Source organism: Chlorocebus sabaeus, chromosome 11 (assembly GCF_047675955.1).
Source record: "Chlorocebus sabaeus isolate Y175 chromosome 11, mChlSab1.0.hap1, whole genome shotgun sequence".
Taxonomy (NCBI): Eukaryota; Metazoa; Chordata; class Mammalia; order Primates; family Cercopithecidae; genus Chlorocebus; species Chlorocebus sabaeus.
Genome location: NC_132914.1, coordinates 54744852 through 54772011, shown reverse-complemented (window position 1 = coordinate 54772011; position 27160 = coordinate 54744852). Strand labels below are relative to the sequence as shown.

At 54.1% G+C, this 27160-nt stretch overlaps 3 protein-coding genes and 1 long non-coding RNA gene across 11 annotated transcripts; 2 read left to right on the top strand and 2 right to left on the bottom strand.

Annotated features, from left to right (window-relative positions):
* Positions 1-12: 12 nt before the first annotated feature.
* Positions 13-12638, top strand: STAC3 (SH3 and cysteine rich domain 3). 4 transcript variants are annotated; one of them, XM_037996910.2, is made up of 12 exons: positions 13-4426; positions 4689-4956; positions 5191-5288; positions 5800-5872; positions 6768-6865; positions 9730-9796; positions 9976-10025; positions 10319-10404; positions 10575-10626; positions 10707-10844; positions 11022-11717; positions 12027-12638. In XM_037996910.2, exons 1-11 carry the CDS (start codon positions 4361-4363, stop codon positions 11118-11120), a joined length of 1095 nt encoding a protein of 364 aa, XP_037852838.1. In that variant the 5' UTR covers positions 13-4360; the 3' UTR covers positions 11121-11717; positions 12027-12638. The 4 variants fall into 4 exon arrangements, with proteins under 4 accessions (XP_037852838.1, XP_008001946.1, XP_037852839.1 ...); XM_008003755.3 differs by lacking the exons at positions 5800-5872; positions 6768-6865; positions 12027-12638 and having other exon boundaries at positions 11022-11411; XM_073020883.1 differs by lacking the exons at positions 13-4426; positions 5800-5872; positions 12027-12638 and having other exon boundaries at positions 4848-4956; positions 11022-11405.
* On the bottom strand, positions 11440-14008 carry LOC119623880 (uncharacterized). Its single transcript, XR_005239948.2, has 2 exons — positions 13175-14008; positions 11440-12579 (listed from the first exon to the last, which is right to left on the bottom strand). It is a non-coding gene; the product is annotated as an uncharacterized lncRNA (long non-coding RNA).
* Positions 14009-14153: 145 nt separating this feature from the next.
* NDUFA4L2 (NDUFA4 mitochondrial complex associated like 2) lies at positions 14154-20024 on the top strand. Of its 2 annotated transcripts, XM_037996913.2 has the most exons (5): positions 14154-14235; positions 17785-17907; positions 18251-18339; positions 19116-19176; positions 19307-20024. In XM_037996913.2, the coding sequence occupies exons 2-5, from the start codon at positions 17851-17853 to the stop codon at positions 19361-19363; spliced, it is 264 nt and encodes an 87-aa protein (XP_037852841.1). In that variant the 5' UTR covers positions 14154-14235; positions 17785-17850; the 3' UTR covers positions 19364-20024. The 2 variants fall into 2 exon arrangements, with proteins under 2 accessions (XP_037852841.1, XP_072876985.1); XM_073020884.1 differs by lacking the exon at positions 14154-14235 and having other exon boundaries at positions 17601-17907.
* Positions 20025-20152: 128 nt separating this feature from the next.
* On the bottom strand, positions 20153-25243 carry SHMT2 (serine hydroxymethyltransferase 2). 4 transcript variants are annotated; one of them, XM_008003743.3, is made up of 12 exons: positions 25116-25243; positions 23927-24124; positions 23368-23447; positions 23015-23215; positions 22635-22716; positions 22352-22474; positions 22086-22225; positions 21583-21748; positions 21266-21365; positions 21022-21177; positions 20816-20923; positions 20153-20692 (listed from the first exon to the last, which is right to left on the bottom strand). In XM_008003743.3, exons 1-12 carry the CDS (start codon positions 25146-25148, stop codon positions 20565-20567), a joined length of 1515 nt encoding a protein of 504 aa, XP_008001934.1. In that variant the 5' UTR covers positions 25149-25243; the 3' UTR covers positions 20153-20564. The 4 variants fall into 4 exon arrangements, with proteins under 4 accessions (XP_008001934.1, XP_008001939.1, XP_008001935.1 ...); XM_008003748.3 differs by having other exon boundaries at positions 22352-22502; positions 25116-25218; XM_008003744.3 differs by lacking the exon at positions 25116-25243 and adding an exon at positions 24683-24791.
* Positions 25244-27160: the final 1917 nt, after the last annotated feature.

The window sequence follows — 27160 nt, the reverse complement described above, 5'->3', positions numbered from 1 at the left end:
TGTTTGTCGTGGGTTGGGATGGCTTTCTCTAGCATACGCACACTATTTTTAACACAATTCCCTCTGTCTCATCCTCTTCCCTGTACACGGTTCTGATAGATGACTAGATCTCTAATGGGACCATGGTTTTGGGCTCTCCCAAAACCTGCCCCTGCAATTCATCGAGCATATCACTTCTCAGCTCTGGATCTGTGTCCATATCAGTAAAATAAGAGACTTGGACTTACTAGGTGACCTCTAAGTTTCCTTCCAGACTGTTCTGTGGTACTGTGGTACTCATTTAGGGCCCTTGTAGTTGAGCTTTGAGATAGGGTCTTGCTCTGTCACCCAGGCTGGAGTGCAGTGGCAGATCTCAGCTGACTGCAGCGGTCTCCCGTATTCAAGCGATTCTTGTGCCTCGGTCTCCTGAGTAGCTGGGATTACAGGTGCGATCCACCATGCCTTATTATTATTATTATTATTATTATTATTATTTTGGTATTTTTGGTAGAGACAGGGTTTCACCATGTTGCCCAGGCTGGTCTTGAACTCCTGGGCTCAAGTGATGCCCCGCCTTGGCCTCCCAAAGTGCTGTGATTACAGGCATGAGCCACTGCTCCCAGCCCAACTCATCTTCTGAAAACCCTTTAGGGTTTTTTTTTTTTTTTTTTTTTTGAGACAGAGTCTCGCCCTGTCGCCCATGCTGGAGTACAGTGGCATGATCTCGGCTCACTGCAACCTTCACCTCCTGGGTTCAAGCAATTCTTCTGCCTCAGCCTCCCAAGTAACTGGGACTACAGGCATGCACCACTGTGCCCAGCTAATTTTTGTATATTTAGTTGAGACAGGGTTTCACCATGTTGGCCAGGCTGGTCTCAAACTCCTGACCTTGTGATCCACCCACCTCGGCCTCTCAAAGTGCTGGGATTACAGGCGTGAGCCACTGCGCCTGGCCGCCTTTCTTTAATCCTAAAGCTGGAGGATTGGGTTTTACCTGTCAAGGACAGAAGCAGATGTTTATTACAATAAAAGCTACAGCAACTGAATTTGCAGTGCCAAGATGCTATATTATCCAAACATGCTCAGCAGTCCCTGTCCTATGTGGCTGAAAAAAGGGCAAGAGCAGAAGTCATCTTGCCTGCAAGATGCAGCTTTTCCTTTAGAGCATCTCAAAGCAAGCCCTGTTGTTCTGCAGTCTGTCAGAGCAGGGCCATTAAAGAACCTGCAGAGTCAGAACCATCCTGCACCCCCTTTTCAAACTTCCCCCTTAAATAGAAAAAAAAAAAAAAAAAAGTAGTGGGTGAGAATGACAAAGCATGTTGCCCTGGAAATCTCTTGGGTCCAAGTAGCTGTATCCCTAACCACGGTCCTACAGGAGCTTGCCTGACTCAGTCTCCAACACAGTCCTTTATTTCTTACAGATACAAGGAATAAAGCAGCACTGCATTGCCACCTCTAAATTGCTCTCCCCTGAGATGGGAGTATCTCCTCTTTCATCTATGTCACAGCCCAAAGAGTAGGAGAAGGGTAAACCCCTGTGAGATCAGAATGGCATCTGTCTCTTTGATCCATCAGTTATATACTGAGGCATCAAAGGTGGGAGATGGAATCAGGGAATCAAAAGGGTTTAGGAAGTGTGAGGTTGGCCATCCTACCTTTAAGAGTTTGCAGTTCTCATGAGGAAGGGGACATTACTTAGAAATTATTAAAAAGATTCCTTATGTGGCAGCTATATCCTTCTGTCTAGTGTTAACTGGCCCTTTTTAATTGCCCTGGTAATTCCGTTCACCCTGAGGACAAAATTTTGCAGGAAGGAGGGTGGGGAGATGTCTCTGGGAGCTGATGGAGGGAATGAAGCAATACTACATATTCTTCACTTTCTTACAGGATAGCAAAGTACTTCTCCAACCACCCACAGATAAAAAGCAATCTAACCATGCACGGTGACTCACGCCTGTAATCCTAGCACTTTGGAAGGCCGAGGCAGGCGGATCACCTGAGGTCAGGGGTTTGAGACCAACCAGGCCAACATGGTGAAACCCCGTCTCTACTAAAAATACAAACATTACCTGGGCATGGTGGTGGGCCCCTGTAATCCCAGCTGCTTAGGAGGCTGAGGCGGGAGAATCGCTTGAACCTGGGAGGTTACAATGAGTCCGGATCACTTCATTGCACTCCAGCCTGGGTGACAAGAGAAAGACTCTGTCTCAAAAAAAAGAAAAGAAAGCCATCTAGTATGGCTGATAGGAGAGCTCAATGAGTTCAAATTAGTCTTTTTTTTTTTTTTTACCCTGTCTCAAAAAATAAATGAAAAATAAAAATAAACTCCCTTTAAATGTTATATGAGCATGAACAGAAACTGTCCCTTCCTGAATTTGGCCATTATTCACCTGTTCACCTTAGATGAAGAATCAAGGAACAGCAGCTCTGGAGGGATGGGAGGAGTTAGGGTCCGGCCCTGCCGCAGACCTCTCAGTGTCCAATTTCTCTGTGTCAGCTGTGTTTCTCAGCTGTCCACTTTCCTCCAGCCCTGTCATTTCAGCCCTGACACCAAGGCAGGAGGCTAGGAGGTCTACAAATAGCGACTGGGTAGCTGGTGTGAACACAGGGTACTGGGGGGGCTTAGCCCCCAAGGAAGAGGACCAGTTTTTCCCCAGCACTACCATCAAGGCCTCGGGGCTCCCAGCTCCCTCTACAGACTGTGGACTGATTTAGGGAATCCCAAACGTAAGTTACCTCTTCATCCTCTCGATTTCCACGACTGCTCACGCCAGCTGCCCTGATCTATAATCTATTCAGCTTCTTCATTTCTTTCCTTGTCTGTGAGTTGTTTGGGTTTTAGGAGTAAAATTATTATTCTACTCTAGGATGAGTTAGGATTGGAGGGGGGGTGGGGGTGGGGTAAAGGGAATGAAGTAGTAAGGGAAGGAAAGGCTCATATTACCCTGAAAACTTAAAATAGCTGAGCCCTGAGGCAGGCTGGGACAGAACTAGGCACAGGGCCCCCAGGGCTCAAGAAAGAAGTAGGGGAGGACAAATGTCTGCAGTCCATCCTTCCTTGTGCGCACACGAGGACACACATTAAACCTCTTGAAGAGAGGAGATCTGGGAAGGTATGCATCACATCTCTGTTGCCCACAGATTCCCAAGAGAAACAAAGTACCTATAGGAAAATAACATAAACCATGCAGCCTTGAACACTGTAAGGGCTGTAAACTATGGGGTCTCCCCTCAGGATGGAAGGATGAGTATCAGTTTGAGGAACTAATTGGGGAGCTCTTTAGTCTGTTGGGATTTTTTTTTTTTTTTTTTTTTTTTTTTTTTTGAGATGGAGTCTTGCTCTGTCACCCAGGCTGGAGGGCAGTGGCACAATTCTGGCTCACTGCAACCTCCTGGGTTCAAGCGATTCTCCTTCCTTAGCTTCTTGAGTAGATGGAATTACTGGTGTCCGCCACCACGCCCAGCTAATTTTTGTATATTTAGTAGAGATGGGGTTTCACCATGTTGGCCAGGCTAGTCTTGAACTCCTGATCTCTAGTGATCTGCCTGCCTCAGCCTCTCAAAGTGCTGGGATTACAGGCATGCACCTCCGCGCCTGGTCATGTTGGGCTTTTTTCTAGACTTCCATGAAATCTGTTAATAAAACCTGCCAAATGATCTGTATTTGGCCCAGTGCAGTGGCTCACGCCTGGAATCTCAACACTTTGGGGGTTGAAATGGGAGGATTGCTTGAGCTAGTTCGGGTGAGCCTAGGCAACAAAGGAAGACCATGTCTCTACAAAAAATAAAAAGGTAGCCAGATAACCGGGCGCGGTGGCTCAAGCCTGTAATCCCAGCACTTTGGGAGGCCGAGACGGGCGGATCACGAGGTCAGGAGATCAAGACCATTCTGGCTAACACGGTGAAACCCCGTCTGTACTAAAAATACAAAAAACTAGCCGGGCGAGGTGGCAGGCGCCCGTAGTCCCAGCTACTTGGGAGGCTGAGGCAGGAGAATGGCGTAAACCCGGGAGGCGGAGCTTGCAGTGAGCTGAGATCCGGCCACTGCACTCCAGCCTGGGCGACAGAGCCAGATTCCGTCTCAAAAAAAAAAAAAAAAAAAGGTAGCCAGGTAGTGTGCACCTTGTGTTCCAGCTACTCAGGAAGCTGAGGTAGGGGGATTGCTTCAGGCTGGGAGGTCAAGGCTGCAGTGAGCCATGATCATGCCACTGCACTCCAACCTGGGTGACAGAGTGAAACCCCATCTCAACAACAACAAAATCTCTAATCACATTTCTCCAAAAACCTTCCCTTTGAGTACCGCCCTACTGCAAGAGACAGAAATAAGGGAGAGAAGAGTGAAAGGGATTAGATTTCATAGTGGGGTCCAACCTCTTGCAGGATGACAGAAAAGGAGGTGCTGGAGTCCCCTAAGCCCTCCTTCCCAGCAGAGACTCGGCAAAGCGGGGTGAGTCTGGGCCTGTGACCACTGGGTGTGGGGGGCCAGGAAACCTTTACAGCTGAAGAAGAGTGCTTAAATTGATCTCATTTATGTGTGACTCACGTTTTGCTGGCCAGCACCTGCAGTCCCCAATACCAATACCCGCCTAATCCTGGGGTACATTCCTTGCCCAAAACTAGAAAACTGTCTAGTTTGCTCTAACGCCCCCCTACTCTAGAGAGGGTGACAAGTCCTTTTAACGTTGGGTTTTCTTCACTCCCTCCCTCAGCTACAGCGGCTGAAGCAGTTACTCAGGAAGGGTTCTACAGGGACAAAGGAAATGGAACTTCCCCCAGAGCCCCAGGCCAATGGGGAGGCAGTGGGAGCTGGGGGTGGGCCCATCTACTACATTTATGAGGAAGAGGAAGAAGAAGAAGAGGAGGAGGAGGAGCCACCCCCAGAACCTCCTAAGCTGGTCAACGATAAGCCCCACAAATTCAAAGATCATTTCTTCAAGAAGCCAAAGTTCTGTGATGTCTGTGCCCGGATGATTGTTCGTGAGTCATGAAGGGGAGTGAAGAGTATGATGTTGAAGGCAGAGGCTGGGGAGAGGGCATAGGAGAGGAGTATTTGTAGCAGATGGGCTGTGGCTAGAGTTGGTGTAAGGCAATGCTGTTAGAGATTGAGCAAGTAAGGTCCCAGACAGAAAAGGGAACCTAAGAGTAGCAGCAGTGGTACAAAGGGAAAGGGCAATCTGGAATCTTACCTGAATTTTCTCCCCCTCTCCCAAGTCAACAACAAGTTTGGGCTTCGCTGTAAGAACTGCAAAACCAACATCCATGAACACTGTCAGTCCTATGTGGAAATGCAGAGATGCTTCGGCAAGATCGTGAGTAGGCTCGGGAACAAGGTGTAGAAAGGAGGTGACATGGCCGGGCACAGTGGCTCACGCCTGTAATCCCAGCACTTTGGGAGGCCGAGGCGGGCAGATCATGAGGTCAGGAGATCGAGACCATCCTAGTTAACACAGTGAAACCCTGTCTCTACTAAAAAATACAAAAAATTAGCCGGGCGTGGTGGCGGGCACCTGTAGTCCCAGCTACTCAGGAGGCTGAGGCAGGAGAATGGCGTGAACCCGGGAGGTGGAGCTTGCAGTGAGCTGAGATTGCACCACTGCACTCCAGCCTGGGCGACAGAGCGAGACTCCATCTCAAAAAAAAGAAAGGAGGAGACATGTCACCAGCTACCCCTTGCTGGTCCCTCCTCCATCCCATTCATTTCTCTGCTTTTTCTTTCTCAGCCCATCTCTTTTTCTGAGAAAGGGTGAGCACTCATGGGAGAGATGGGCTTCTGGACCTTACTTTGCTACCTCTAATGCTTCCTCCCATCCCATCCTACAGCCGCCTGGTTTCCGTCGGGCCTATAGTTCCCCACTCTACAGCAACCAGCAGTACGCTTGTATCAAAGATCTCTGTAAGTGCCCTTTATGGAACATGAGGGAATGGGCAAGCCTAGAGATGGTTTCATGCCATCTCTAGCTTTGGAAGCCAAATTCTGAAACAGAAACTTTATATTTCCCATAATTCTCCCTCAACCTAACATTTTTATATCCATTTGGATGCAGAGGCAATATCCCCATTTTACAGCAGAGGGAGATAAGATTTAGTTGCAACTACATACAGTTAGCAAGAGGTAGCGCCAAGACTGGAATCTGCAGTTGCTAGCTTCAGAATCTGTGCTCTTCATGTGCAAAATCATTTCTAAGCAAGAACAAGGATTCTAGATTGTCCTCATCCTTACTACAGAGTCATACCAGACTTGGGGCAAGACCCAAAGGCTGCAGGCACCCTGGGCATGTTCATAATTTGGCAACCCTTAAAAGTATATTCATTGACAAATTTGCTCAACATTTATTTGGAGCAGAGGCTGAACTCTGTGAAGAGCATGGGTGAAAAAGAAGAACCTATTGGTGGCAGCACCTCAGCTTACACATGCCATTCAGCAGAACAAAAACCAGAAGTTAAGGGCCCATTCTCCTTAGAAGGAGAATAGTGATTCTGAGCATGTCTCAACTCCCAAGCAACCAAAGTTGTCTTTCAAACGTCATATAATGCTCTGCCTGGAAGGAGTTCTGATAAATACTTTTCTCCCTCACATTACATCACCAGTGATGTTTTTAGAGTCCTTTCTAGATCGGTGTCCTAGGTATTGCTCAGCTGACCCTTCCCTAATCTTCCCCCACGGCGCCCCCACTGCCACCCAGCACACACATGGGTATCCATCTACTTGATCCTGCCTTTCGCTTCCTTTCCTCCAAGCCTTTCTCTGCCTCCCCAATAATGTCTTCTTTCTCCTCCAATTCGATTAGCTGCTGCCAATCGCAATGACCCTGTGTTTGAAACCCTGCGCACTGGGGTGATCATGGCAAACAAGGAACGGAAGAAGGGACAGGCAGATAAAAAAAATGTGAGCACTGTACCTCCCCACAAGGTCCCTCCCAGAGATCCCATGGAGCAGGTCATTTTCCCATTTGGGAAGCTGACAGAAGTAATGGATTGTCTTCCCCTAAAATGGCACATAACCTGATCGGGCATGGTGGCTCATGCCTGTAATCCCAGCACTTTCGAAGGCCAAGGCGGGTGGATCATGAAGCCAGGAGATCAAGACCATCCTGGCCAACATGGTGAAACCTCGTCTTTACTAAAAATACAAAAATTAGCCAGGCATGGTTGTGTGTAATCCCAGCTACTCGGGAGGCTGAGGCAGGAGAATCACTGGAACCCAGGAGGCGGAGGTTGCAGTGAGCTGAGATCACACCACTGCACTCTAGCCTGGGTGACAGAGCAAGACTCCATCTCAAAAAAAAAAAAAAAAAAAAAAAAAAAAAAAAAAGGCCAGGTGAGGTGGCTCACGCCTGTAATCCCAGCACTTTGGGAGGCCAAGGCGGGTGGATTACCTGAGGTCAGGAGTTTGAGACCAGCCTGGCCAACATGGTGAAACCCCGTCTCTACTAAAAATACAAAAATTAGCCAGGTGTGGTAGCACACGCCTGTAATCCCAGCTACTTGGGAGGCTGAGGCAGGAGAATTGCTTGAGCCCAGGAGGCAGAGATTGCAGTGAGCCGAGATCGTGCCACTGCACTCCAGCCTAGCCAACAGAGTGAGATTCTGTCTCAAAAAAAAAAAAAGAAAAAGAAAAAGAAAAAAAAATTGCACATAACCCAACAGAAATGTTTTTGCATGCAATTGTAGGGGGTTTTGGGACCTACTGCAGCTCCCCATGGGCCTCTGATTAATAACTCCAGCCATAGATTACGTTTTCTCAGCTTCCTTCTGAAATTGTCAGATTAGCCACTACAACCACCTGAAGGCTAGGCCCAAAGTCTTTGGCATTGCTGGGTGACAGAGGCAAGAGCTGTGCTTTTGGATGTAGGAAAGAGAACTTGTCATGCCAAGTAACTGGAGAATTCTAGAGCCATGCAAGGATCCATGAAGATCATCTGGTCTGACCCGTTCATTTTACAGATGATGAAACTGAGGCACAAAGCTACTGGCCAAGATAAACCTCATTTCCTTTTGTAACAGGGTTTCTAGGTTAGTAATGCCATAGATGGCCGGGCGCGGTGGCTCAAGCCTGTAATCCCAGCACTTTGGGAGGCCGAGTCAGGCGGATCACGAGGTCAGGAGATCGAGACCATCCTGGCTAACCCAGTGAAACCCCGTCTCTACTAAAAAATACAAAAAACTAGCCGGGCGAGGTGGCAGGCGCCTGTAGTCCCAGCTACTTGGGAGGCTGAGGCAGGAGAATGGCGTAAACCCGGGAGGCGGAGCTTGCAGTGAGCTGAGATCCGGCCACTGCACTCCAGCCTGGGCGACAGAGCCAGACTCCGTCTCAAAAAAAAAAAAAAAAAAAAAAGTAATGCCATAGATTTGCATTCAGTTCAGCAAGGAATTTGTTAGAATATTCTTACATCTTTCTGGACAACCAGGGTTGGACCAGTATGGATGATGGTTACAGTTAGATGGACTCCTAAAATTGGTTGAGTGACAGTACTCAGAGTCCAGGTCCTTTCAGTATTATACAGCTAGAGGGAGATTTCTGGTGCGTTATAACATGATTTAGATATAATGAAGATACAAATTGTATGTTCATGCCGGGTGCGGTGGCTCACGCCTGTAATCCCAGCACTTTGGGATGCCAAGGTGGGCAGATTACTTGAGGTCAGGAGTTCGAAACCTGCCTGGCCAACATGGTGAAACCCTGTCTCTACTGAAAACACACACACACACACAAAATATATATATATATATATCCAGGGCGTGGTGGCACTCACTTGTAATCCCAGCTACTTGGGAAGCTGAGGCAGGAGAATCGTTTGAACCCGGGAGGCAGAGGTTGCAGTGAGCCACTGCACTTCACACTTCAGCCTGGGGGAGAAAGCGAGACCTTGTCTCAAAAAAAAAAAAAAAAAAAAAAAAAAAGAAAAGAAAAGATAAATGTACATATTTGTTCTTGATCAAAAAAATCACCTGCAAAAAACAGAACTAGAAATCTGGCCTCAGACTTGTTGATATGGAGGTTGGGCACAGATAAGGGATTTCTATGGAGTGAATTATGACTTACAAGGCACTAGCAGTGTGATTTGGCTGCTTCCAGAAGGGCTAACATACTCTTGGGTTATATTCTTTTAAGGGAATTATAAAAATTGTGCTGCTCTTTTTTTTTTTTTTTTTTTTTTTTTTTTTGAGACGGAGTTTCACTGTTGTTGCCCAGGCTGGAGTGCAATGGCATGATCTTGGCTCACCACAAACTCCGCCTCCCAGAGTCAAGTAATTATCCTGCCTCAACCTCCCGAGTAGCTGGGATTACAGGCATGTGCCACCACGCCTGGCTAATCTTGTATTTTTAGTAGAGAGGAGGTTTCTCCATGTTGGTCAGGCTGGTCTCGAACTCCTGACCTCAGGTGATCCGCCCACCTCAGCCTCCCAAAGTGCTGGGATTATAGGTATAAGCCACCGCGCCCGGCCATGCTGCTCATTTTTTACTTACACACTGGAGTATTTTTAAAGGCTGACAGCATAGTCAAGGACCTGGAATCTGGTAGTGAATTCCCTGTCATTTAGCTACATTCAAGCAGAATGTGGGTGACCCACCTGATAGGATGTTTTAGAGAAAGTCCCTGCATTAAGCAGAGGGCTGGGCTAGATATTTCCTCCAAGGCCTCTTCCAACCCTGAGATCCTATTATTCTGTAGTTCTCTGACCTGATTATAGAGAGCCAGGGCATGGGTTCCCAAGACAGCGTCTCCCTAACTCTGGTGCCCCCTCCAGCCTCTAGCAGCCATGATGGAGGAGGAGCCAGAGTCGGCCAGACCAGAGGAAGGCAAACCCCAGGATGGTGAGTGTCACCCACCTCCATCCAGAGATGGAGTAGGATCAGAGGCTCAGCTGTGGCACAGAGGGTGGAGGAGCAAAGGGCAGGCCAGCTTTGGATAGATGAGGCCCTTCCACAGAAGGGTAAGAGAATAAGAATTGACCTCCAGGAGACAGACAATTTGTTGGTGTTTCCTATCCCAGGAAATCCTGAAGGGGATAAGAAGGCTGAGAAGAAGACACCTGATGACAAGGTAAGAATCTTTCCTCCCTGCAAGGACCCCAGTCCTCTCCCCAACCCAGCTCTGACACCACCACTCATGGCCCTGGCGGAAGCTCACTCTTTAACTCCTAGGCTTCCCATCACCCTTGACCTACTCTCTCCATCACCTTGCACACCCACCCACAACCAAAACACTTCTCTCAGTTCAGGGACCTAGAAGAGAGTTGGAGTGTAGAGTGTGTGGTGAATGTCCCTGCCTTGGAATCCTGCCCCTCAGTGTGGGGTAGAGGAGCCCTAAGACTCATCATTCCCTTTCACCCCCAGCACAAGCAGCCTGGCTTCCAGCAGTCTCATTACTTTGTGGCTCTCTATCGGTTCAAAGCCCTGGAGAAGGACGATCTGGATTTCCCGTGAGAGGCCTTGGGGCAGGGGGCTGGTACTGTGGAGTGAAGAGGAAAGAGCTGGGTTCCCCCAAGGGAAAGGAAAAAGGGGGACTCAGGGCTTGGAGCCTATTGATGCTGGACCAGGGGCACAGAAGGGGAGCTGCTATGTGAGCGAGGCCTCTCTTTTCCCCTCTCAGGCCAGGAGAGAAGATCACAGTCATTGATGACTCCAATGAAGAATGGTGGCGGGTGAGAAAAATGGCTAGGACTAGGATGGAGTGTGGGTTGAGTCACGAACCCGACATTGAGAGATGGACTATCTTCCCTAGGGGAAAATCGGGGAGAAGGTCGGATTTTTCCCTCCAAACTTCATCATTCGGGTCCGGGCTGGAGAACGTGTGCACCGCGTGACAAGATCCTTCGTGGGGAACCGTGAGATAGGGCAGATCACTCTCAAGAAGGACCAGGTAGGCTGTTGCCCCAATCCAATCCCAGGCCTGAATGCTCCCTAGCCGACCACACTCCTTGGAGAGCTTAACCATTAATGAGATTAGGGTGAGCCCCTGTAACCCCCGGCTCCCCTGCTGTCCTCTCCTACCGTTTCCTTTGATTCCTCTCCTACTTCTGATCCTTCAATCTTCTAGATCGTGGTGCAGAAAGGAGACGAAGCGGGCGGCTACGTCAAGGTCTACACCGGCCGCAAGGTGGGGCTGTTTCCCACCGACTTTCTGGAGGAGATCTAGGCGTGCGGGCGCCTGCAAGCGGGAGACACCCACACCCCATTCTGGGCGGGCCCAGTGGAGTTTGGGGAGGGGGGCGAAAACAACGGAACTGCTGGGAGAGGAGGGGTTGGAAGGCCCGCCTGAGCGCGACGGGGCTTCCGGGAAGGGACTGGTTCTCGCCCCGTTCCCCAGCCTGGGGCCTCGGATACCTGCTGCCCAGAGCAGCCCGGATCCGAAACCTTTCAGGCCCCGCTTGTGAGAGCTGGAAAAAAACGCATATCTACTAGCAGAAGCGAGGGACTGGGGCGGGGGGCGGGGGCGAGGGAGGGCGAACTGTCGAATGTTGCAAGTTTTATTAAACTTTTGACAAAACTTAGAAAAGTTGTTCTTTAACTGGGGTTGAGGAGAGGGCCTGCGGAGGGGTGGAGAATCCTCCCTACCTGCCCGACCTCGTTACCATCGGGTAACCTGAGACCCATCTGGGCTGAAGTTGGCGGGAGGTGGGAAGATAAGTGCGCCCGCCAGGTGAGGCCTCTGTGGTCAGTGAAGAAAGGGGAGCGCGGAGCTGCAGTCGCCGCCCCCGCGCCCCAGCGGCTGGGAGCCGGTTCTTGTAGTAGGGTAAGTCCCCCTTGCTCTTGGCTATTTAGCTGCAGGCAGCCCCTTGTATTTCGGAATCTGGCTTGGCGCCGAGTTAGGCCGCCAGGGGGCGATGCAAGATCTCGGTTGGAGAGCGAGGGATGGGGAGGGGGTAGAGGGTGGGTAAGGGGAGAGAACCGGAGACACCAAGCCCGAGACCCTGGGCCTGGGAGGGGGTGGGGTGCGTGCCGTCTCCATGGCAACACTTCCTCAAGTCCTCCGGGAACCGAGCTAGCTAGGCCGGGGGTCTAACCCCTCCCACGCGGCCCCTGCCCTAACCCTTTCCGACAGGTTCCGAGTGAGGACGGAGGGCAGACAGCTAACCGGCTCTTGCGGAGACCCCCTGCGGAGCGCCGTATGCAAATGTTATTATTTGCATATGCAAATATGCAAATACGCCGGCCCTGGTCAGGGCGGCAGGTGGCGAGGAGCGGGAAGGTGTGGGGAAGGGAGCAGAAGGAGACGAGGAGTTTGGGGACCTGGGAGTGGACCCAGTGAGAGGGAGGCTGAAGTGGTCGCTGGAGTGGGGCAAGCGTGTGTGGGGGGTCTTGAGCTCGATGCCGGGTGGGGGAGGGTCGGCTTGGCCAGCCAGGAGCTCCTCTTCTCGTCTGCCCGTTGTCTGCCAGGACTGAGGTTGGCACCGCCTAGCAAGGTTGGCAGCGGGAGCCCGGGCACCATCTGCTGCTGGCGGGGGGAGGGCCGAGACTCAGCTAGGAGGAGGGCCTGGGACAGGCGCGCCCCCCTTCCAGAAGGCTGAGGTGTGATGGGGGTAGGGAAGCACACAAGAAGACTGCAGGACCGGGTTCAGTTTTCTGTTCCCTTTGCCCTTGACGGTCCAGGATGCCTGAGGGGGTGGAGGTGGAGTCATTAAAGAAAACCCCCCTTTAATCGCGATTGAGCTGGAATAGGAGCAGATCACAGGCAAACACACACACTAACCACACGCAAATCAAGCCTTCTGTCCTCATCCTTCCTTGAAATCCACCTAACAGGAATGTATGAGGGGAGGGACCGCTAGGGCTCGGGTCGTCTCTATTCATCAAGGTCTGAAGGACTCAAAACCAGAGCCCCCCGAGATCCTCGAGAGGGCCCCCCATCAATGCTCAGGCAAAACCAATTTACTGGCTCATTGGGTGGCAATGCTGGTGTGCGGATGCCGAGGAGCAGGGAGAACGGCTGTTCTCTCCCTACACTCGGGGGGCGCCCCCCTCCCTAGCCTCACTGAGCCGGCAGCTGTCCCTAATTAGAGCGGCGGTTTAATTGGATTTATCAGCAGTTAATAGGAAATTAAGCAAAGGGCCCGAGAGAAGGGGGGCGGGAAAAGCGGGGAAACAGGCTGTGCTGAACTTGAAGGAGGGGTGCTAGGGTACCAGGGGTGGGGACATGTGACCCAGTGTCCCGATGGAGCCCCATGGTCACACCCTCCCCTCAGTACTCACCAAGACTGTTAAGCCCTGGCCTGCGGGCCAGAGAGCAGATCCCCAGAGAGCGCGGTAGGCGTGACAGCGACCCTGTGTGAGCTCCCAGCGCCCTTCATCGCCGTAAGCGGCGCCTAGGTGATGGATGATACTGCCGCAGGCTGCAAAGGTCATAAGTCTGGGCCAAGGAGCAGAATGAATTGAAAACAGATCCGAGGAAGGGCCGGTACTGGGGTACAAGACAACCCGCACCCCAACCTCCTCCACTGCCCACTTAGCGCGCGCGCGCGCGCGCACACACACACACACGTGTCCCTTGAAGTTGGAAGACTGGGCAGCACGGGGGGAAAGGGCAGAGTACAGAGTGACCCTCTCTATAAACCCCACTGGCAGCCGTGTTGGGGATCCTGAGAATCTTCTGGTGCAGCTCCAGTGTTCCCTTTGGGCTCTCCCTCCACCAAACTGCCCGATTTGGGTCTGTGGAGTCCCCCGGGTCTGCTGCTCAGGGGCGGCCCAATATCGACACCACGCTCCCTAGGGGCCAGTCAAGGAAGCTTTCAGGCAGCTAAGCCCTGGCGCACGGGCCTCTTAGTCCACAGCCCCAGGCGCCTCCTGTCACCAAGACTTCATTATACTGCTAGGTTAACGAGGCCTGCTCCGGAGACCCTGAGGACCTCCCTGCCACATTCCACCCTGCAGGGCACAGATGGCAACTCTTGCATATACTAAGGTGTGCTAGCCTCTGAGTGGGTGTGAGTGGTCTCTCCGTGCCCCTGGCAATTATGGACGTCTGTATCCCCGGCGTGTGGTTTGTGTGTGTCCATTTGTTCCCTGGGTATGTGAGGTGTGTCCACCTGAGCCCCAGGTGTGTCCGACTCTGTGTCCGGGTGTGTGTCTGTGCCCCGAGTGTGTCTATATCTGTCGGGTTTGTTCACTTCCCGCTCCCCAGCTCCCATCTGGGTAATTTTGCCCGGATGTGCCTCCGCCTGGGGGCGTTTCCGTGCGTCTCCGCCTGCAGGTATGTGTGAAAATCAGGAAGAGCCAGCGGGGAGTGTGTGTTGCTATCGCGTCTCCGCCTGCAGGTATGTGTGTCTCGGTGACAATGCGTGGGCGTGTGCCTGGGTGTGAGCCGCGCGGCGGCGTGTATCCGAATGACAGTGTGACGCACGTGCGCACGCGCGCGCGCGCCGGAGTGAGTCTCCCGCCCCCACTCCTTCCTTTCCCCATTTCTATTCCTCTCTCCTCTCCCGGCCAGCTCGGCTTCGCCGTCCGCATCCTCTCCATCCATTATTGAAGAAACAGCCGCGTCCGCTCCAATCACATCAATAACCCCGCCCCTTCTCCGTTCCGCTCGCCCCGCGGCCCCTCTGGGTGCTGAGGAGAGGGGAAGCCAAGGCGCGGTGAGGGCGCCTGGTGGGAATGGGCTTATGACCCTTGCCCCAAGCCCGGCCGGGAGCCGGACACTGGGGTGCCCGGCGGAGAGCGCTTTGCATAAACAGATGGCGCGGGCGTCTTTGTCTCACTTGCTCGCTCACCGCGCAGCTCCCGGCTTCGCTTCTGTCTGGCTGATGCAATCATGATCATCTTGGTGCTTCGGGAACCGGCACCCTTAATAATGGCAGAGGGGGTCAGGGGCCCCGGGGCTCCCGAGCAGATGCTGGACCCTGTGTCTTCCCTCCCGGGCGCCTCTCCACGTCCCACAGCCGCGGCAGGAAGACCAACGCTGCGCGGAGGTGACGGGCATGTGGAGGTGACCAGGAGGAGGACCCTGGGCACTGAGGAGGAGAACCCTGGGCAGTGCCCCGAGGCGTCCCCGGGCTGCCCTGTTGGGCTGCTGCAGTCCCCAGAAGTAGCAACCCAGAGAATAGGAATAGAGCTGGGGAATGGGGTCGGGGAGAGACAGAAATAAAGACAGAGACAAAGAGAGGCATTAGAAAAGAGAGACACAGTTAGATGGAGAGATGTGAAGGGAGGGAGCGAGACACAGAGAGACACAGAGAAACCGATGCAGAGGGACAAAGCCAGGTAGGGAAGGCAGCAAGAAAGAGAGCAGACAGACACAGCCAGAATGATAAGGAAGAGAGAGATGGACATACCCAGAGAGAGGAAGCAGACAGACCGCCCGAACAAGAGGCAGAAAGAAGGGCAGTGAGAGGCTAGGACAGGCCGGGTCAGAGGGTTTAGGGCAATCTCGAATCTGCAGCCCAGAAGCAGAGATGAAGCCCCCGCCTCCCCCGCCCCCAGGCATCTGAGTCTGCCCAGCCCCAGAAGAGGAACCCGCCTGAACCCTGGGTGCTGATTGTGGCTGGAGAGACAGGAGCTTCCGCGTCCCCTCTCCGCCCTCCGGTCCCATCTCACACGAGAAGAGTGGAGGCTGCGGGACCCACTGTCTTGGCGGCGGGAGTGGCGGAGTGACTCGCTGGGCGTGGACGGAGACTCCAGGCACCAATTTAGCGGCCCGAATGCCGGGAGTGCAGGGTCGGCACTGCCGGATAGGGGGTGCCCAAGGCCTCTTCCCTGAGCTTAGGGGCCCCTCGGCCTCCAGGGGGCGCCCGTGCCCACGGCCCCTGCAACACGCTGAATCCGCTGAGTCCCGCTGCCTTTGACCCGCTGTGCAGCCAGCGCGCGGATTGGGATCCTGGTGTGGGTTAGCGCTTGGAGTCCAGTCCCAGCTGGATCCCGGGCCGCGCCTAATCTGTGGCTAATGACTCCTGCGGTCCCTCACCCTGCTGGGCCAGCGTGGCCTGAGTCCTCGTGGTGGGAAAGTGTGGGGAGCCAGGAGAGATGGGATCCGGAACTCAAGAAGTCCTGTGTTCCAGATCGGTCCCATGGGCCAGCCAGAGACGACAACCAAAGATGGAAGGGGGATTAGAAATAAGTTCATAGAGACAGGGACCAGAAGCAGGAGAAGGGTCAAAGAGTGGCGGAGAGGCGGAGCGGAGGCAATAATGTAACGTTGCAGCTCGGTGAGCTGGGCGGAGGCCCAAGGCCGGAGGAACAGCGGCGGCCCTGGAAAAGGAGTGTGACAGAGAATTTGGGACCTGGCCGGGATCACCGGAACTCAGAAGAAAGGGCACAAGGAGGCAGGCAAGGGCCCGTGAGCAAAGGCGCAAGGACCAGGCGTCCATTCCCGCGTCCTTGCTCCCCAGCTGTGTCACAGAGAACCAGATGTGCAGCCCAGCTGTGCGGCCGCTCGAGTTCGAGCTCTGGGGTTGCTTCTTGGTCCCAGAGACTGGAGGGCTGGGGTACGCAGGTGACAGGACACACCCTCCCTTCCTGGGTCCTGGAGGCGCGGGCTCTTCTCTGGGAGGGCTGGGCTGCTGGAGGCTCTGACATCCTGTCAGCCCCGCTCCCCCACCCTCCACACAAATCGCAGCGAGTCTCTGTCTCTTTGTTCTCGCCGTGTCTCTGACACTTTATCTCATTATCTGCCGGAGGGAGGCGGAGAGCCCAGGACCCTGCAGCCTAATTACAGCCGCGCTTGTCAGAGTAGGGGGCGGTGGAGGTATCAGTGCGAAGGAAAGGGAGGGGGACCCTAGAAAGCGCCTTCTCCCTCCCTGTACCCCGAGGATCCCAGCGATGGGTGCATAACTGGCTCCCGCCCCCGCCCTCCACAGAGCGGGCTCTGGAAGGGGAGGTGGGGGGTGCTCTGCAGGTTCAGCAGCAAGGAGGGAGGGGGTGGTGGAGGTTATGGTGGGAGTGGGGAGAGATATTAGGACTCGGTTCCTGCGTCCCTAAGACTCAAATTCCCCAGAGACGGGGATTGTGGGCTTCCCATCTGGGGCAGCATAGCACCCACCTGAGATGGTTGAGGACAGGAGGGAATCGCTCGCAGTTCTGTGTCTGTGTCTTGTTCTCTTTCAACATCTGTCCGATCTTTCCTGTTTCCCCCACTCCATTCCCTTCCTCTCCATCCCACAGCCAGAGGAAGGGGATGGCCTCCTTGGGCGGCCCCACCTTTACCCTACCCCAGGTAGGCAGAGCAAGCAAGTCTCTCAAACGCCACTGCCATGACTGTGGTAGAATAAATAAACTGGCATATTCCATCCTGATCCTGAGCCATGATTAAGATACACCTGGTTCTTCCAGCCTCCAACCACGATTCCAGTTCAACCACAACCTGAAGAAACCACTCAGAACAAGAGGGGCTGGGGGAGCTTTATGGTGTGGGCCTGTCTTCCTCCTTCCCCCACTGTACTGTGAAGGGGACAGAACTAGGGTTCTCAGGACCTGCTCCTGGACAGCTCTAGGGGTGTCAGGGAAGTGTTGCACATGGCCTCACTGGCCCTGGCCCCTCCTGGTCCCACCTGTGAACACTCTACACATGCATTTTGCTAAGTGCCCGTCCCGTGACCATGCCTCCTCCCACATCTTATGGGGTCCTATGCCAGTGAGGTCCTTCCCTCAGATGCCAAAAGCCCCAAGAATGATGGCGTCCCTTGGTCCAGGTGCAGGCATCTGGAGGAGAGAATGGGAGAGCAGAAACCACTTGGCTCCCAGACAATTCCCCTCCAGGCTTTGGGCCTGGAATTGAGGAGAAAGTGAGCTAAGTCGGGGTGGGGCGAGTCCAAAGAAGCACGGGCTGGGCCAAGCCAAGCTGCTCTGGGCTGGGCTGATCCCTCCCCACTCAGGGGCGGGACCCCAGGAGGAGGGAGAGGACAGAGTCACTGGAGAAGACCAGACACTGGAAAAACGATATGGCAGGAGCCAGTCTTGGGGCCCGCTTCTACCGGCAGATCAAAAGACATCCAGGGGTGAGTCCCGTCCTCAGAACCTCTGATTCTAACTCCTAACTCTCCTGCTGCCCCACCCTTCAAATCCCCCAGTGCCTTGCCTTGTGCCCAGGTCCCTCAGCGCTCATAATCTTCCCCTAAGGTTGCCCCAGTCTCTCTCCGAAAAGTCCCTGTGTCCCACAAATCTACTACCTTGGACAGGATTGCTGTAGGGTGAGGGAGACCATGCCAGGAAATATGGTTGTAGGAGATTCCAGGGAGGGAGCACCAGACCCGGGGTGGGGTTGGGGTGGGCACAAAAACTTGTGAAGGGTGACTGCGGGGAGAGGGCTGACCCCAGAAGTGCTCTTCATCTTCCCCGCAGATCATCCCGATGATTGGCTTCATCTGCCTGGGCATGGGCAGCGCTGCACTCTACTTGCTGCGACTCGCCCTGCGCAGCCCCGACGTCTGGTAAAAGCCGGGCTTGGGATGCTCAGTGGGGGCTGGGTGAGGCAAGATGTGGTGGAAATAGGCGGCCCTAGTAGGGATCCCGTGCCCTGCTGCATGCACCTTCGACTGTACCAACCCGCATCTCAGGGCTGGAGCCCACTGACCTGGGAGACCGCTTTATCCCCTCCAGCCCACCTGACTGCTCACTCCTCAGCTTGGCCCCCCCTGAAATGCGGAACCGACGCCTCTCCCCGGCCTGGTTGCCATGACGACGCTGCTCCGCCAGCAGCGGGCTCGGGCTTTTGGGTACCTCTAAGTCCTTGCCAGAGCACTGGGGGTGTGGCTGGGTGAGCTGCTGGGGGTAGCATTGGGGACCAGTGTGGGGCGGAGATTTCACACCCGGCCCGCGGAGAGGGTCCGGAAGTGAAAGGCGCACCAACGGCTTTATAATTCCTGGCACATCACCAGAAACCCAGCCCCTTGGGATCTCTGATTCCCACGACTCTGCTCTTAGGGTTAACCTAGGGTGGCAGGTAGCAAGTGGGAGTCCCTGGGCCCCGTTGTCAGTTTGCCACCCAGTCCCATGCTGACAATGGTGACAGGCTTCTTGTCTCACTTGTCAGCATCTGCTAATATGACCGTTCCTTTGTCAATCCTGGGAAATGGGACCGCCAGGGCAGGAGGCGGGAGTACCGGGGTGGGGCCAGAGCCTCTAGCTGGAGCTTGAGGGTCAAATTGGGTTACAGAGTCCTGGGTCCCAGGGAGGAGACCCTAACCCTCCCCTTCCTGCTCCACAGCTGGGACAGAAAGAACAACCCGGAGCCCTGGAACCGCCTGAGTCCCAATGACCAATACAAGGTACCTCTTGATGGCTCTAGGGTCACCCCCCCATCCTCTTACCTCCTGGTCTGGTGACCCACAACTTCCGTACCATAAGCAAAGGGAGGCTTGGAGCACTCAGCGCAACCCCCTTTCCCTCTCCTCTTAGTTCCTTGCAGTTTCCACTGACTATAAGAAGCTAAAGAAGGACCGGCCAGACTTCTAAGCCAGGCTGGGCTGCCAGTGCCATGCAAACCACGGACAGCCAGCCCATCCACTTCTTCCACTCCTCCCCTCAGGCCCCAAGGCGTCAGTCTGGCCACCCTGTCCTGCTCCTGCTCACACAGGCTGGGTTCCCACGCAGAGGGGAGGCTGCTCCACCCCTACTCTCCTCCCTTGCTCCCAGCAGCGGAAGCGCCTCTGACCCTTGGCTTGAGTCCCACGTGGGGGAGGAGGAGGCAGGCAGCACCAGCAGGGGTCCATCAAAAGAGCCCAGACTAGCCCCTCTGCCCTCCTACCCAGGCCTCGAAGGGTGTGGCACAGGCTACGTGTTGAGCGTGGCCTACGTGAGCCAACAAGAAGCAGGGACCTCTGAGTGCCAAGAGACGTGGCGGGCTCCACGTTCGCCCAGGCTCTGGGAGCCAGCCCAGGGGCGGTGCTGCTCAGCTCCGGCTGGTCCAGGGCCTGCCTAGGCTGGGGCATCTTTTCCTCCTGAGGTGCAACGCACTCCTCCCTGCCCAAGCCCGCTGCCTCTCGCTGCCATCAGTACCCCCTCCAGCCCCATACCTGGGCCTCCCCTTGCTGCTCCCCTCCCTTGCTCCCCTCTGTCCCCAGGGATCAAACAGAAGCAGCCGTGGGCAAAATACAATTTCATTTAACAAATTGAATTTGCTGCGCCTGCTAATCACGTCTGGTGTCGGCTCTGATCAGAGACAGAGAGAGGAGGCTTCAGCCCCGGGGGTCCTTGTGGTAGAGGTGGTGGGAGGGGAGGAGTGTACACATTGAAAGAGACAAATCACTGTTTGGCCCAGAGGACTCCACCCACAGTAATGGAAACTCAGGGCAGGTTGGTGTTTTATTAGATAAAAACAGGAAGGAGGGTGCCTACCCACCCCTGCCTGCCACTGGCTCTGAAGGGCACTCCCCAACTTCCCCAAGAAGGAGCATGCATCTCTGACACTGTGATCCTGACAGGGGGTTCAAACAGAAAGTGCCTGGGCCCTCCTTCTAAGTCTTGTTACTGAAAAAGGGAAAAGGAAAGATCTTCTCAGTTACAAATTCTGGGAAGGGGGACTATACATGGCTCTTGCCCTAGGTGAGAGGTCTTCCCTCCCCCACCAAAAAATAGAAAGGCTTTCTATTCCACTGGCCCAGGTAGGGGGAGGGAGAGTAACTTCCAGTCTGTGGGCCTCATTTCCTAGGTGCCTTCAATGCTCATCAAAACCAGGCATGGGGAAGCCCCTGGCAAACTGCTCCACCCGTTGCCTGAGGTCGGCCAGACGCTGACTTGTTTCTGAGTCCTTGAGCAGGAAGGATTTGAAATCCTGGAGCTTGGCTAGAGAGAGAGGGTGAGGAAACAAGTGGTCAGAGCTCTAGGGAAGGCAGTGAGATCAGCTGGGGGAGGGCGCAGACAGTGAGTGGGAACTGGCTGGCCCCAGGTTCCTTCTTGCTCACTCACCAGTCTTAGTCTTCACCTCTAAGCCAATGTTGACCCCTTCATCTATAAAGTCCACAACTCTCCGGAAGTCATCCTCACGGAACTGTCGAGAAGTCAAGGCCGGGGCCCCTGGAACGAGGCACAAGGGGAGGGATGAGCATAGCCCAAGGTCACCCAGCAGTCATCCAGCATGGGAGCCCCTTCCCTCCTCGAACCCCAGGTCTCACCAAGCCGCAGGCCCCCCGGTGTGATGGCACTTCGGTCTCCAGGACAGGTGTTCTTGTTGGCAGTGATGGATACAAGCTCCAGCACCCGCTCAGCCCGAGCTCCATCCAGGCCCTTGGGCCGCAGGTCCACCAGCACCAGGTGATTGTCAGTACCACCTAAGGTGGGTAAGAAATGGGGAGTGGTGAGTCTCCTGGGCCTCTGCCTGAAGCTACAGAGGCCCTCACCCATCCCCTGCTGGCTCACCCGATACTAGTGAGTAGCCTCGCTCTAGCAGGGCATCCGCCATGGCCCGAGCATTCTTCAGAACCTGCAGGGAGTACTCCCGGAACATGGGGGTGCAAGCCTGGAGATGAGACAGTAGCAGCTGTGACCCTAGGCCTGGACCCAAGCCCTGCACTACCCTCTGGCCCTGCACCCTTGGCATAGCTCTGTGACCCCAGCCTTGACCCCTTCCATCCTGGCATTTCCCTTCCATCAGCCCCAGCATCAGTTAGCTAGGTGCAGGATCTAAGCCTCCAGGCCATTGCCCCCGGACACCCTACAGGGACAGGATGCCCAACCTGCTTTAGGGCCACAGCTACTGCAGCAATGGCATGATTGTGGGGGCCCCCCTGCAGGGATGGGAACACAGCAAAGTTGATTCGGTCCTCAAATGTGTAAGGGATCTCCCGGTCAGTCTTGGGGTCCACAGCCTTCACCCCTTTCCGGTAAAAGATGAGCCCTGACCTGTGTGAGAGGTGGGTGGTCAGAGTCTAAGCTGAAAAGAAGGACAAGGCACAGAGAAGGCAGAGGAAGCTGGTGGACCTGGGCCCCAAGGGCACACCTCACATGGGCTAGGTACACTGGGTTCCAGTGGTAAAGGGGAATCAGTCCCTCAATCCCATCCCCAAACCCCCTGCCAGAGCATAGCTACCATGGGCAAGAGAAGGAGAACTGTCACAGACTGGGTAGGAATCTTAAGGGCTGCAGGTGGGAATGAATTCGTCTCAGGTCCAGGCCAACGGTGCCCCAGGAACAGGCCTGAAGGCAGGGAAAGGCAAGGCCCGACCTCAGGGAGCCTGACCTGGCCCCTCGAAGAGTCTTGTGAGTAGTGGTGGTGACGATGTCCGCGTGCTTGAAAGGCGAGGGAATCACCTTGGCAGCCACCAGGCCACTGATGTGAGCCATGTCTGCCAGCAGGTGTGCTTTGACTTCATCACACACCTGGGCAGGTACGGAGGCAAGGCCTCAGCCTGGGGAGGGCCTGGAGAGGCCTGCCCAAGGCTGCCCTCCTCTCACACCTCCTCACCACCCCCTGGGGAGGTGCCCAGTCTCCAGCCCCCCACCAACCTCTCTCATGCGGGCATAGTCAATGAGGCGAGCATAGGCGCTGGTGCCAGCTATGATGAGCCGCGGTCGGAAAAGTCGAGCAGTCAGTGCCAGCTGGTCATAGTCAATGAGGCCAGTTTTGGGCTGGACAGACACACAAACAGCTAAAGCCCTGAGAAGGAAGCAGGGCAGCTCACTCTCCTCCTTGACCCTAAGGACAGCCCAGCACTTCAGTCCCTCAGCTTCTCCAGGAGAGGACCCCCACCAGGGCTAAGAGCCCCTCCCCACACCCTGGAGCACTCACGTTGAGCTTATAGGGCATAGACTCGAAGAAGATGGACGTGGCTGATATCCGCTTGACGTCAGACATGTAGCCGTGGGTGAGACTGGGAAGTGAGAGGAAGTAAGGAGGCCTGGGTGGAAGGACTCCCAGACTTAACCGCTCCCTTCAACTCCACAGTTCTCTGTCCCCGGAACACCAGTCCTAGCACACACTGCCTCACTGCTCTGTCCACTCTGTGGTAGGCACTGTAACTGGGATCTTATCTTCCTTATCCACTGTGACATGCAGGACAGGGCAAGGCCTGTTCCATCTGTATGGTCCACAGTAGGTATTCAATAAATAACTCCTTTCCCACACCAATCCTGCCCGCCAAGACCATCAGCCAGCCCATCCATACTCACTGGCCCCCATCAGGCAGGTCCAGCCCCATGATCCGGTCATGAGGTTGCAGAAGGGCTGTATAGACAGCCAGGTTGGCTGGGGACCCAGAGTAGGGCTGGACATTGACTCCCCACTGTGCAGGATCCAGGTCAAAGGCTTCCAAGGCCCGGCGCTGGCACAGCAGCTCAATTTCATCCACCACCTCTGCTCCCCCATAATATCTGCCGTGGGAGAGGGGTAATGAGGGCACAGAGAAAGGACTCTCAACCAGCAGCAAAGGACTGGGAAGTTCACTCCTCAATGAACACTGGGAAGGTACTTGTGGGTTCCCCCACTGGGAGCACCATCCCTGACACTGCCCTGCAGCCCTCACCTCTTGCCAGGATAACCCTCCGAGTACTTGTTGTTCAGACAGGACCCCAGGGCCTCCAGCGCAGCTCGGCTGCAGAAGTTCTGGGGTGGTGGGGGGCAATGTCAGAAGGTATTGAGCCCCTTCCCCTGGACTCCCACAGTCCCTCCCTGCCAGAGCCAGAGCTGAAAGCGGGGATACTCCCTGCAGAAAGCTCCATTCATTCAGCACCAGGCCTGGGGCAAAGCCAGAGGCAGCATTCTCAGAAACCCAGCTGCCATGAGCGGTGGCCCCTCAGTGCCACCTACCCACTCAAACTTGTGCTTCTAGGCTCCTCCTTCCTCACAGGAGGAAGGAAGGAAGGGATCAGATGAGACTGTAGGGACCCTGGAGGCTCCCTAATGCCCTAACCCCATAAACTGGACTTGCCCTGCCTTTGCTTCAGAGAGATAAGAAAGGAAGATAAAGCCCAAAGAAAGGTCCTGAGTGTGAAAAGGGGTTTTGGAGAAATATTAGTTAAGATAACTTTGTTACTTTCTGTACCCATGGTGGCCCAACCCCTGCCCATCTCCCCAGGTCCCACCTCTGAGGCAATGAGCTCCAGGCCACGACACTGCCTGTCCTTCTCCCTCTGCAGCAACTCCCACATCTCAGGATCACTGTCCGACAGGCTCTCCTGGCCTGTCCAGCCCCTGTTTGCTTCCCCAGTCTGAGTCTGGGCTGCCTTGCTGTGCTGAGCCCGAATGGCCATCCTGACCAGCCGCCCCCATCTCTGCAGAGGCTAGAGGCAGGAAAAGTCAGGGTGAAATCACAACACTCTGGACGAATCATCTCCCAGCCACCCTCACTCATGCTTGTAAGGCCACACCTTGCAGCCAGTTGTCCAGCCAGCCTGTTTCAGTTCTAACTACCCCCACCTCCACCTTCGAAAGCCAGTTCTGGAGCCAAGCTTGAGACCAACGTCCAGGGGGTGGTTCTGATTTGTTCCATTCACTGCACCGCACCTCAGAAATCTCCCACCAGCTCACTCCATGAACCACTCGGCAAAGTTTGTCCTCCAAAAGCCTATGTCTCCCTAACTCCAGAGAGGGCCACTGAGATTCCAGAACCTTCCCACCCACAGGAATAAGAATGTCTTCCTGCAGGGCACCATAAACTGATACCCCAGTCAGCGTGGGGAGAAGCAGAGTTGGCAAGGGCTGAGGCCACAGGCTGTAGAGCAATGGAGGTGGGAGGGTAGACCTTTAGCAGTCCCTGGGGAAGAGCTGTGTGGGAGTGGTGGGGGTGGGGATCTGCCCGAGAGTAAGCCAATACCCTTTCCCCTTACTTAGCCCCCTACCCGTTCCACCTCCTTCCAGCCCTCACTGCCGCCGGGACCCCTGTCTGATGCAAGCAGTGAGGCTCGGTTGCATCATCTGCAGGGCTCAGAGCTGGCCGAAAAGGCTCAGTTTGTGAGGCCAGGCCGAGAACTCCACTCATGCGCCAGCACGGGGTCCGCGGGGCATCCGGGGCTGTCCTCTCCCCTAATGCCACGTGAAATGGGCGGTCACGAGGCCCTGGGGCGTCTGATCGCCAGAATGAGGACAGGCTCGCAGTTAACCCTACGCGCGCCCACGGGTCTTGGGGATTCCCTAGTTACACGTCCGCTCCCTGAGGCCCCAGCCCACGTGCGTGGAAAAGCCAAGAGAACCCCAGAGTTTGTGACTAGTAACTAAGGTAGGAGAAGAGCTTCCTGTCCACTGATTACCCAGCATCTGGAGCCCCATTCTTACCCGAGCCGCCCAGAACAAAGAGAAGTACAGCATCGCAACTCGGAAGTCGCAGGAGGTCCAGCCACCAACTCTGGTCTAGGGCACCAAGCTGTCGGAAGAAGACCGTTCGGAGAACGCATGCGCGAGAAGAGCGCGCTGAGACTCCAAGGCTAAGGGGAGGGACCTACGCATGCGTAATGGTGGCGCCTTTGTGGCCTTTTGGGAATTGTAGTTCTCAGCCTCCCCGCTTTTTTTCCCTCTACAATTCTCGTCTGCAGCCCCAGGGTTAGAGGCCCTTGCCTGGAAAACAAAAAACAAAAAACAAAAAAACCGAGGTCCAGTGCCGACCCCTCTCCTTACTGTCCTGAAGCTTTTCAGGGTTTGTTTATTTTCCCTCTGTTTGTTGTCAAGACAAACGTTTATTGGGTGCCTACTGAATATCTAGCTAGCATTATTAGACTCCAGGAGATCTGGACCCCCACACAAGATAGAGAGCTATGGCGCACTGGAAAGCACCATGGTTTAGAAGGGTCGGAGACCTGACTTCAAGTTCCAGCTCTGGGACTAGTGCATTAGCCTATGTGGGCTTCAGTTTCCTCCCTGGTAAAGCCACAAGAAAATACTGTGTGGTGAGGATTCAATGAGGCTTTTCCTGTGAACATGCGCTGTGAGGGATTGTCCTCCCCTCTTCCTCTGATCCACAGACCTGCCTCCTACATGGCATCTCCTCTTTCTCCTCAGACATCTGGGAGCAGAGGAAGGTGCCCCTCCTGTTGTTCACTTGTCCCATTTTGTTACCTGTCCATCTCTTGATGTCCCAGGAGTAAGTGGTCTCTGCTTTTTTCCCCAGGGCTATAGATCTTTGAGAATGGAAGGGATCTTCCTTTTAGCCTGACTTCATCTGGAGGAAACCCTTGGGAGTGGAATTCATCGACCCCTCCAGGAGTAGGTTCCCAAACCTTGGCAACAGAATGGGTCGGAAAATATGATATAAATATGTGTGTGGGGTCTGTTTTCAGAGGTTCTAATTCAATGGATCTCAAAGAGTAGACATTTGCCCACTTATGCTGTCACACAAGTAAACCTCTCCTCAGTGGTTCTGATTAGCCAAGTTTTTTTTTTTTTTTTTTAATTAAAAAATGTTTTTGGCCGGGCATGGTGGCTCATGCCTGTAATCCCAGCACTTTGGGAGGCTGAGGCAGGAGGATCTCTTGAGGCCAGGAGTTCTAAACCAGCCTGGTCAACATAGTGAGACCCCATCGCTACAAAAGAAAAAATTTAAAATTAGCTAGGCATGGTGGTATGTGCATGCAGTCCCAGCTACTGGGAAGGTTGAGGCAGGAGGGTCACTTGAGCCCAGGAGTTCAAGGTGAGCCATGATCAAGCCACTGTACTCCAGCCTGACTGTTTTTAAAAAAAAAAAAATTTTTTTTTGTTTTCTTTTTTGAGACGGAGTCTCACTCTGTCACCCAGGCTGGAGTACAGTGGCATGATCTTCACTCACTTCAACCTCTGCCTCTGGTTTCAAACAATTCTTCCTGCCTCAGCCTCCTGAGTAGCTGGGATTACAGGTGCCCACCACCATGTCTGGCTAATTTTTATATTTTTTAGTAGAGACAGGGTTTCACCATGTTGGCCAGGCTGATCTTGAACTCCTGACCTCAGGTGATCTGCCTGCCTCGGCCTCCCAAAGTGCTGGGATTACAGGCGTGAACCACCGCGCCTTGCCAAAAAAATTGTTTTTTAAAGGCCAGTCAAGTGAAGCAGTGGGAGTGGAGAAGGAACAAAGAAACCTGTAACTGATTGTGATCAATTAGTTGTAAACATCACTGCACTTGGACCAGCCTGATAAGCAGTGGTTTTGCGAATCATTGCCTTATGTAGCAATGTTATTCATTCATTCAACAGACATACTGAGCTCTTTATGCCAGGCATTCCATAGCCCTGGAGATATATGAAGAGCTCACTGGCTGCTAGGATACCAACAGGTGAACAGGTAACAACGTGTGACAAGTGCAATGACAGGCAGGGACACCTAACTCTGCTCTCAGATGTCCAGATGTATG

What these genes read in the sequence shown, in the direction of transcription:
- STAC3 (XM_037996910.2), top strand. Translation starts at nt 4,361, where the DNA reads ATGACAGAAAAGGAGGTGCTGGAGTCCCCTAAGCCCTCCTTCCCAGCA. An exon ending in CAGAGACTCGGCAAAGCGGG is followed by an intron (nt 4,427 to 4,688) that starts GTGAGTCTGGGC and finishes TCCCTCCCTCAG; the next exon opens with CTACAGCGGCTGAAGCAGTT. An exon ending in GGAAGGCAAACCCCAGGATG is followed by an intron (nt 9,797 to 9,975) that starts GTGAGTGTCACC and finishes TTCCTATCCCAG; the next exon opens with GAAATCCTGAAGGGGATAAG.
- NDUFA4L2 (XM_037996913.2), top strand. Translation starts at nt 17,851, where the DNA reads ATGGCAGGAGCCAGTCTTGGGGCCCGCTTCTACCGGCAGATCAAAAGA. An exon ending in AGATCAAAAGACATCCAGGG is followed by an intron (nt 17,908 to 18,250) that starts GTGAGTCCCGTC and finishes TCTTCCCCGCAG; the next exon opens with ATCATCCCGATGATTGGCTT. An exon ending in GTCCCAATGACCAATACAAG is followed by an intron (nt 19,177 to 19,306) that starts GTACCTCTTGAT and finishes CTCTCCTCTTAG; the next exon opens with TTCCTTGCAGTTTCCACTGA.
- SHMT2 (XM_008003743.3), bottom strand. Translation starts at nt 25,148, where the DNA reads ATGCTGTACTTCTCTTTGTTCTGGGCGGCTCGG. An exon ending in GACCTGCCTGATGGGGGCCA is followed by an intron (nt 22,717 to 23,014) that starts GTGAGTATGGAT and finishes CTCACTTCCCAG; the next exon opens with TCTCACCCACGGCTACATGT. An exon ending in TAGCTGTGGCCCTAAAGCAG is followed by an intron (nt 21,366 to 21,582) that starts GTTGGGCATCCT and finishes TCTCATCTCCAG; the next exon opens with GCTTGCACCCCCATGTTCCG.